This window comes from Macrobrachium nipponense, chromosome 7 (assembly GCF_015104395.2).
Source record: "Macrobrachium nipponense isolate FS-2020 chromosome 7, ASM1510439v2, whole genome shotgun sequence".
NCBI classification, from domain to species: domain Eukaryota; kingdom Metazoa; phylum Arthropoda; class Malacostraca; order Decapoda; family Palaemonidae; genus Macrobrachium; species Macrobrachium nipponense.
Genome location: NC_061109.1, coordinates 78894704 through 78905251, shown reverse-complemented (window position 1 = coordinate 78905251; position 10548 = coordinate 78894704). Strand labels below are relative to the sequence as shown.

At 38.1% G+C, this 10548-nt stretch overlaps 1 protein-coding gene across 1 annotated transcript in view; it reads left to right on the top strand.

Annotated features, from left to right (window-relative positions):
- Positions 1-802: 802 nt before the first annotated feature.
- LOC135217630 (probable glutamate receptor) overlaps positions 803-10548 on the top strand; it is an 11105-nt gene continuing 1359 nt past the window's right edge. Inside the window, exons 1-11 of the mRNA XM_064253595.1 lie at positions 803-1369; positions 1977-2209; positions 3401-3496; positions 3978-4262; positions 6076-6182; positions 7063-7236; positions 8025-8290; positions 8352-8569; positions 8840-9090; positions 9833-9941; positions 10350-10455. Coding sequence (XP_064109665.1) covers positions 1327-1369; positions 1977-2209; positions 3401-3496; positions 3978-4262; positions 6076-6182; positions 7063-7236; positions 8025-8290; positions 8352-8569; positions 8840-9090; positions 9833-9941; positions 10350-10455 — 1888 coding nt within the window. The 5' untranslated portion in view covers positions 803-1326. The remainder of the gene's footprint in view (positions 1370-1976; positions 2210-3400; positions 3497-3977; positions 4263-6075; positions 6183-7062; positions 7237-8024; positions 8291-8351; positions 8570-8839; positions 9091-9832; positions 9942-10349; positions 10456-10548) is intronic.

Below are 10548 nucleotides of genomic sequence, written 5' to 3'. Positions count from 1 at the left end.
GATGGTGGCCTGAATAGAAATGCACATAAGTTAAGTTGTTGGATGGTTTCCTATAAATACTGAATTTACATTGAGGGTTCTCTATGTATCAAAACATCTTAAAAAGGGAGGCAATTGTCTTTTTCCAATTCTAGAATAAACTTAATCGATGGTACCTGGTTATCTGATTTAGAGAGTAATTGTCTTGTCTCTGTGTCTGAGCAGTTGGACTTAATCTTTTTGTTCTTAAATTGTACCCATGTTTATGCTTGCTTGGAAAGGTTACTCATTCTCCAGGTGTGTCAGATTCTAGGTACTAATCTCCTTATAATCCATATCTGTCAGTTATACGACCTTTCCTGTACCCTCAATTTCTCATGCAAGTCAGTTTGTCTGCTGAGTAAAGGACGTTCAGTCGAAAGATCTTGCAGAAACCCCGTTGTTTATTTTTCCTTCGTGGGTTATACCTTATGTATATATATATATATATATATATATATATCTATATCAATACGAAGACTTTCCCAGGTGTTTGCTGAGCTGAAATTGTATTCAGTATTCATTTACATGGGTGCGTTCTTTACCTTTCAACAAGTAAACTTTTTTTTTCAGTTAAAAGTTATAGAAATGTTTTAAATATATAATATATATATATATATATATATATATTATATATATATAATATATATATATAGATATATATATATAGATTATAATTATTATTAATAAAATATTATATTATTATATTTTATTTAATTTTTTTTTTTTTTTTTTTTTTTTTTTTTTTTTTTTTTTTTTTTTTTTTATATATATCTTTTCAGGATTCTTCCTGCAACTCGATATTGAAATTCTTATACAAGAGGGAACCAGTCACTCTGCAAGAATAACGACGAAGCCATATTGAACCCTCTAAAATGAATCTGACGTTTATAAGCACGCTTTGGTTTGCGACCATTGTGACGCGGGGAAGTAACGACAAGTCCAGACTCTATCGAGAAAGTGGCGCCGAATTCTTTTGGAAAGGAATCAAATATCATAAACTTGCTGGAGAACTTGGCCAACAAAAGAGCCTCGTCAATACATACTATAAAAGTTTGGGAATGGTTGAACCTGGAAGTAAGGAAGGCTGTGAGAGAAGCGGCAGGTTCTCCCTTGGAAATACGACTACGGTTGATAAAACAACTTATATAAGAGAAGCGCAGAGTGGGCAACCGAAGCACATCGAATGTCGGCAAGGGGAAGGGAAAACGTCTGCCAAGAAGACCGCGCCATGTTGACAAATCTCGTATAGAAGAGAGACGGTATTACACTCACCTGGGGACTTTGATTTCTGATTTTGCCAACAGCATGGAAGCGAAGACTCTTAACATCTACACCAATGAACCAGCAAGTAAGGTTTTTAGTTGCTTTAAGAAACATTTTTCCTCACTCTCTGGTACTGGAGCAGCTGTTTAGTCGCTGTAAGATAAGTTTTGCTTCCTGGAATCCTGTTAGTTGGTATTTGGTACCACACAACAGCATTCTTCTTCTTCTTCTCCTTCTTCTTCTTCTCTTCTTCTTTTTCCTGTGACGGCTCCCCTTTTGTTCTCTTTTACTTCTAAGTGATTATCAACCGTCAGTTACCAACTGTGCTTACCAAAATACAGTTGACAGATGTAGCGCTCAAAATCAGATTCCTCTTGAAAATCTATCTTGATCCAAAAAATAAATAAAAACTAAGACTACTAGCCTCAGATGTACCTATGCATTTAAAACTTAAAGGAATTCCAACAATAGCACGTCAGCGTCCATTGATTGTGTTTTTTTTTTTCCATTGTCGAATATTTGTAATATAAATAATAATAATAAAAATTTCAGATACCAGCCTTTTCTAACATGCAGAAACATGTTTAATAATAATAATAATAATAATAATAATAATAATAATAATAATAATAATAATAATAATAATAATAATAATAATAATAATAATAATAATAATAACTCGAACATTTCAGATCTACGGCTTCTCAAGTCCATCTCACGGAAGAACCCCCTGACTTGGAAAATTCATTCCTGTCCCAAGTGGAGGAATTACCCAAGGTCATTCCAAGGAAACTCCCAGAATAGGAATGAGTCAGTTCCTGCTGCCACCGGCCGAGCGTCTCCCAGGCCTGGACACGCCGGCGAGAAACACAGCCTTATTGTGACCCTTTGCCACAGAGAGGGGACTGAGGCAACGCTGCTGGAAGTGAGAGAGAGAGAGAGAGAGAGAGAGAGAGAGAGAGAGAGAGAGAGAGATTTAGTCCCGTATGAAAACAGTAGTCATAATACAAATGTATTCAAAATTCAATTTCTTCTTGATTGAAAATAATACACAGCACTAGGCCATACAGATCCAGATTGAGAGAGAGAGAGAGAGAGAGAGAGAGAGAGAGAGAGAGAGAGAGAGTATGGATTTAGAACAGCAAAAATGTGTTTATTATACAATTTCTTATTAACTGAAAGTTATACACATGAATGTGGTCATATAGTTCTACAGAGAGAGAGAGAGAGAGAGAGAGAGAGAGAGAGAGAGAGAGAGAGATTTTCACATTTATTAATATCTTGATACTATTGGAATAACTTTTATATATAGCATATATGAATTTTTATCACATCACCGTGATTCATATACACGCATTAAGCTACAAATGTCCTTTAATATCCAATTCGCTCTACCTCGGATTTAATATATTTTCATATATGTTAACCGAAGGGGAATATATGGTTGATAATAATTTCGTCCTCTCGTGGATTCAAACAAGCGCACAGAGGAGAAATCAGTACTCCAGTGAAGTTACTGACTCGGCCAACAAGTATTTGCAATCTGAATCGATATCCACCCACCTCTGTGCGCTGGTTCGAATCCACGAGAGGACGAAATTATTATCAACTAAAATTCCCCTTCATTTAACATATATGAAAATATATTAATTCCGAGGTAGAGCGAACTGGATATTAAAGGACATTTGTAGCTTAATGCGTATAATGAATCACGGTGATGTGATAAAAATTCATAATATGGCAATGCGCGGCAAACGTACAACTTTATTAACATGGCAGAGGGGGGTGGATATCGATTTTAATCAAAAATACCTGAGTTATACAGTGATTTATAAGGTCGGAATCGGTATCAACTTGTACCTCACTTGTTGGCCGAGTCGGTAAAGTCATTGAAGTCCTGATTTCTTCTCTGTGCGCTGGTTCGAATCCGCGAGAGACGAAATTATTATCCATGAAATGTGAATTTGAAAACTTCTTAGTTTCATCATCGTTCCTACTTTCAGCAGTTACGTATACATATACGTACATATATTTAAATGTCTGAAATTCCCTCCTCAAATGCCCAGAACACGAAATCAGCAAACTAAGAAAACTGACAAAAATTGTTTTTTCTCAGATGAGTGACCATCTCTCACAGTACGTGTGGTTGATTGCCGGTCACGACTATCAAGGAAACTGGTCACCAGATGTCTACATTCCTATTGATTCTATGGTGAGTTATATTCCTTTTTTTTGTGTGTGAGGATGGTAATGTATGAATGAACAAATCGTTCTAGATAGTATGCTTACTATTTTAGGTCAAATGACACTGAAGAAATATGCTGAGTGGCATCTGTTCTATAGTAATGGAAAGAAGGTGAGAGATCATTATCTGGACAAGTGGTACTGTAATTGAAGGAATAAATGTACATCCTTTATAGCACCATTTATTCTTCGCTGGATGAAGGATCAATGTTATTCAACATCGTCTACTACTTTGACACGCTTTCTTGGACTAAAAATGACACATTCTGGTTGAAGTTGGGGTCACAGAACGAGAGAAAATGCCTTTGCTTAAAGTTTGTTGGTACTACAGCCAGCTTCTTCTTCTTATTCTTCTTCTTCTTCTTCTTCTTCCTTCTTATTATTATTATTATTATTATTATTATTATTATTATTATTATTAGATTTACACAAGAAGGAGATTCCTCCAGGTCGTATCATTGAAGGAGATGACCCCTGGCGTATTCCTCCTGGTGGACATGTGGTTCCCCGCCAGGTACCTGGAAATGAAACAGAGCCATCTGGGTACTTGGTACGCCAATGCTGCTGACAAAGGAGAGACTGAGGAAGAATTCTTAGGAGGAAATACAGAATTCATCAACAGGACCTCCTCACACACGTCCAAGGGCTCGACTAGACTGACCCTCATGACTTCGGCGAAGTACGATCGACGGAAGGACCTGTCAGGTGTCCACTTCGTGGTGACCTTCGTCAGGGTAGGTGAAATAAGGTTTATTTAGACTCAAGATAATGTAACTGAGACATGAAGAGCTCACCGAAGGCTCTCTCTCTCTCTCTCTCTTTGCACGATGCGTAATAATTGACATGGAGGGAGCCTTTCAAAGTCTCTCTCTCTCTCTCTGTCCCTTGCACGATGCGTAATAATTGACATGGAGGAGCCTTTCAAAGTCTCTCTCTCTCTCTCTCTCTCTCTCTCTCTCTCTCTCTCTCTCTCTCTCTCTCTCACACACACATACACACGCACGATGGTATAAGTGACATGGCAGGAGCCTGTAAAAGTCTCTCTCTCTCTCTCTCTCTCTCTCTCTCTCTCTCTCTCTCTCTCCGAGATCACAATCAATGGCACCGTAACACTGGGATCAACTTCTTTGTTGATGGCGGGGAAACACGCCAAGGAAAAATATTTTATAGAATTACATCTATCTGGATGTTGAACTTTCCTGGCTAATGACTCACGGGGCACGAACAAGAACGTCTTAACAAGTTTATTTTTTGCGAGGTCATAAGATCTATCATCTGTAATTTCAAAGAATATCTAATTTATGTTGGCTAGTTTGTCAACTATGGAGTTCTGTATTTCAATATGTAATTATCTAGCGCGTCATATGTGACAGAAAGCGCAGAAAATTTACAACACATTCGTGGGATAAATTTTATATTTTAGTATTACAGTGGCACAGATCTGTACTGCTATTCTCTTCATAAATCATATGATCGCAATATCAGGTGAACTGAGGAAGATTTCCACGATACCAATCCACGATACCAATGTTTGTTTGAGATAGCCATAAAAAGTAAAAAGGAGTTGTTAGTTATACCGTTTGCCAAACCACCAACCGTATCGCGGGCAACGCCCTTTCCAGTGTCTGTTGAATGACGGAGAACCGAACAGAGTCACAGAAATTGGTCGAAAAGTCTAAATAATGGATGACTGGTTATGCGAGTTATGTTGATTTTGACGGGTGTACTATCGCGAGCTCTCTTACGACAGGAAGAAGTATTGGAACACTGTCACTCACAATCGTTTGGTTATCGTCCATTCACATAATGACAAGACAAACGAAAATGATACATTTCTGTTGTCTCATGCTGAAGAAACAAAGATGACCAATCAGAGAGCTTTCTTTGTTACGCTAGGAACTCACGAAGAGTATGGGCAATCCTTGGATTGGTGGCCAGCAATGACTGGTCAGGTCGTATGTTGTCAGACTCATGGTTAATATCTCAGTCAGTTAGTAAATTTGTGCAGCATTGGGTATGTCCAGTTCTTGGATGGGTGACCAAATGTGCAGGCATGATCTTGGGGTTGGGAAACTCACCTTAAAATGAACGATAATGGGTTACAGTGGGGCTTGAGAAAGCGCCAGACTGAGTGAGTGAGTACTTTGGAAGAATAGAGGAGAATTTACCAATGAAATGGACTTGAGAAGAGAGAGAGAGAGAGAGAGAGAGAGAGAGAGAGAGAGAGAAAGTTGGTCAGGAAGTTGTCTATTAATTAAAGAATGTCGAGTTAGTTGAACTGAAGAATGCTTACAATATACCAGATACTCTTTCTGTGGTTAAATTCAATAAACAATTATTCTAGACTCAAAAATCTACTGCCAATTGAGCAAATATCACTTCAAGGTAAACATTTCTGGGCTTTTGTGTAAATCCTGTTCTCTCTAGACCCAATCTGTGATGTGAGAAGGAACCGGAAAGGTGCTAGAAAGATTAGTCTACCCAGTTCAAACCAGATATCAAGAGCAGCGTTTCATTTTGATCTAATTTCTTCTATCTGCCTTCCAGGACGGCCACGCCCATTTCAAAACGTTTGACAGCGCTCAAAACAAACATATTTTGTCAGGGTTCTACGGCGAGGTCTTGGAAACGCTCAAGGATCGCCTCAATTTCACGTAAGTCTTTCTCTCTCTCTCTCTCTCTTTAAAATTTTGACCCAAGTGTTTTATTGAATAATAATTTATTTATATATTTATTTATTTTTGTTATTTTATTTTTTCCCGTGTTTTGTATATAATTGGACAGGTAAGAGTTACTAGACCAGTGCCGTCCTTTGTCTAAGGATCATGTTTCCTTATTTTATCTGCAAGCACTTGCTTCAATTACGGCTCATCGATCGATAGGGGATACGCACACACAGTACTAGGTATTATTATTATTATTATTATTATTATTATATTATTATTATTATATATATATTAGAAGATGAACCTTATTCATATGGAATAAGACCACCAAAGGGACCACTGACTTAAAATTCAAGCTCCCAAAGACTATATGCTGTTCGTTAGAAATAGACAACAGAAGGTAAAGGGAATTACAGAAAGAAGACATCTCTTAGTCAAAAAGAAGAATATATGAACAAATTAACAAATAAATAGATGAAAATGTAAGTAAATTATTAAAATGCAAGGAATATTGTACTTATGGTTGTGAGGAATAATGAAAGATCCTGAGACTAGCGATTCGCGGAGATAAACTGATTAGGTGAAAGTTGACTGATAAGCCAATCACAGGGCTGGAAACTCTCAGTCTCTCTCGAGAGTTCACATTGGCAGGATGTACGTTCCACCTATCCTGAGGGATACTTTTGAAAGAGGTATCCCTCAGGAGAAGTGGAATATACTACATCTTGTCTATGTGAACTGAGAGACTGAGAGTTTCCAGCCCTGTGGTTGGCTTATCAACAGCCAGTGAGAAGCGTCGTAAGGGACTGGCCTAGACATCAGATGCACGGTTGACGTGAATCACTAAAGCCAGGTTCATAAATTCTAGGTACACCATTCGGACACCTGACGATGGTGAATATGGCCGCCTGCGAAACGGATCCTGGACAGGTTTGATATCTGATGTCTTGAACAAGAGAGCTGACATCATCGTAGCTTTCCTCTCCCAGACGTACGAAAGAGCGCAAGTTATCGACTATTCTTCTGTACTTCTCAAATTCAGGTTCGTATGTGAGGAAGGAGAGAGAGAGAGAGAGAGAGAGAGAGAGAGAGAGAGAGAGAGAGAGAGAGAGATTTAACATACGATGAAAGGTCCCAGTAAATAAAGAGTGAAGAACAAGTGGTGTTATATTGAAACATATTCAGATTGGATGCATTCTCAGCCAAAGCTAACAAGACTAAGACGTGACGAATTTTGATGGTTACGAGGTAATCATTGCAGTTACGTAGGAACTTGACATTGATGAAATCGGAGAATCTCATTCTATTTACTTTTTTACAATGTTCTGAATATAAGCGAGCAACAATACCTTCAGGATTCAACCTTTTTTTTCATATCCTTTGGTGAAAATGTATGTATCATGCCGAGGGTTTTCACGTAAGCTTCGTAGCAATAGGAATCAGAAATGTTCATTTACACCGTAGGCAAGCATTTCCATGTTTAATTATTCAATTATTGACTGATTGACCTGTTTATTCACTGGCTGAATTATCTATCTATTTACGATGACGTCAGCTCCATTGTTGACATCAGATATCAAACCTAATTCATTCCTTATCCATTGCCTGATATATTTATTTACTCAAACATTTCCATGTTTATTCATTCATTTATTCACTAGTTTATCTATTAACATATCTATTTATTTATTTAATCAAAATTTACAAATTTATTGACTGGTTATTAGTTTATTCATTGCCTGATCTATTTATATTTTTACTTATTCTATTATCATGTATCAATTGAATAATTAATCAATTTATCTATTCATTTATCTGTTCATTCTACAGTTATCGCATTTTTGCTCGCCCCTCAACCAATGGCTTCCTTTCCTGGACTTCGTACACGCAGCCTTTTACTTCGGAGCTTTGGGTATCTATAGTCTCCGTATTGTTTCTCCTAGCAGCTGCTCTTTGGAGTCTCTCTCACTATTACCAAATGAGTGTCGTCACGACAGGGGACGAGAGAGGCGGAAACTCTAAAACGAAAACTCTGGTAGAAGACGGGAAGATAGAGCTGGAATCCAACTTAGTACAATGCAAGAGAGACTCTATCGGCCTAGAAATTTACTGAAGATCCTTATGTTAATTAAACTATCTATCACTACCCTTTTCCAGGCTGGCCCTACACACCTGACATAACCGGACTCAGAATAGTGTTTTGGACTGCCTACGTGTTTGGCGTGATGGTTTTGACTTCGTATTCGGCCAAGCTCGTGTCCTTCTTGGCTGTCACGGGGAATGGACTTCTTTTCGACTCCCTGGAGGACCTCAGGGCCCTCGGGAATTACCGTCTGGGAATCCTCAAGGGCTCTGTCTTGGAGGATTTCTTCAGGGTTAGGACTGAGACGTTTGTATGTGTAAAGTGTAAGATTAAACAGCGTTTCTACCAAGAAAGCAGTAACTTTTACATATCACAGAATGACGTCACCAGCTCCCGCAGGGTGAATTTTAAGCAGAAGTCGCTGTTAGACCTATTTCTTATATTTCCAATTGCCATTTAAAGTTAACAGATCTGTTCAAATCACAGTGTTTAATGTATTACTTTTTATCTTACACATTTCAGTTTGTGGACCTTACTTTCTAAAACAATGTTTGATTTTCAGAAGCCCACCTTCCGAGTGTACTGGAATTCGCTAATAGCTCCTTACGAGGACACCCTCCCTCTCACCTACGAAGAGCTGCGGGGCAGCGCCCTCGCCAGTCCGAAATACGGATACGTAGGATCCTACGAAGTCCAGAGACTAGATCCTATAGGAGCTTGCACATTCCGCTCCGCGCGGCAGCACCTTCTATTCAACGACGGGTCCTTGGCGTGGGGAAAAGGATTCCCATACGGACCTGTGCTGAACCATTAGTAAGTTCCTATTTGGAAGAGGTGATCTGGACGGTACATAATTTCCTTAGGATACAGACGTGCCCTCTCGACACTCTCTTACATTACCTCGTGCTTAACGGTACAAGCTTTCACAAAACTTATAGAATCTGATTTTTTAAGAAGTTACTATATAATGTAACACAAATTTAACACCTAGAACTACCCAATTTTGTCATTTTCCACCTCCCCCCCAATTCTACCGCCAGGCTTTGGATTTCACCTCCTGCATTTGTGTTTCGCCTCTTAGAATATGCCATCCATTAAGAAGCTGGACAGTTATCCCCTTGGTAGTTAATCCTCATTATTTCTTTCCTTCCCTTTACCTTTTCTTGTTCCTCTCGGGCCTGGTCTAACTGAGGACATAAGACAGTATTAAGAAAAAAAAAAAAAAAAACTAAGGACATAAAACTTAGCATTAAAAAAAAAAAAAACAAAAAAAAACAAAGACATATTCGTCGTCCACTGAATCTTAACGGTAGGTTGCCAGAGCACAATAACGAAGCCTTTAGACTCGCTGCCGCGATAAGAGCATTATATTACATTATAAAGCCATTCTCATATGTTAATATGAAATAATTAAGGCATAATAGCAATGAAAATCAAGTGGCATTTACAACATTTTGAATATTTGTACAGTAGGTATCCTGGTCATTTCTAGCCTAATAAAACTGAAGTCATTCACTCCTGAAAAGAATTAACTATCTTTTCTATTACTTTCAAGCATAAATAAAATGAGGGAAACGGGCATACTCCACAAACTCAAGCTGAAATGGTACCCGGAGCCATACAGCTGCCCAGCACCTATGGTGATCGCCTTGGATTTGAAAAAGGTGCGTCTTGGCCATTCGTATTGCTTTAATATCCAGCATTGGAGGTTTTGCATAATATTTGACAACGTCGTATTAGGCCTAATAATGCCCTGAAATATCTATAAGCATTTATTTCAAGTTCTAGTTGATGATACTATTTCGATCTTTACATTTCTCATGATGACAATGTTACAAATCATCATACAGAGTTGTGTATTTGACACCTATTTCTAGGCATATAAAATTCATAAGCATCTATAAACATATTTCAAGTTGTAGTTTGTGACACTATTTCAGTATCAATATATTTCTCGTAAATGACTGAGTTACAGTCTACAGATTCTGTTAAAACTTCGTCACACGGAGTTGTGAACATATGTTATAAAGTCGCACCTGGCCAGATTATTAATCAGTCTTGAAAAATGACAGGTGTTCACTGCCTTCGTCCCTCTCGCCCTTGGGATGGGACTCAGCGTCTTCATCCTGCTTGGAGAGATACTGTATTCGCATCTCACTCATAAGACAAGACTGACTGGTAAGCATTATCATTCATATTTAGGGTGACTTAGAATCTATTTCAGGTTTTCGAGGTTTTTTTATCGATTTTTTTTCGTTCTGTTTTTAAAAA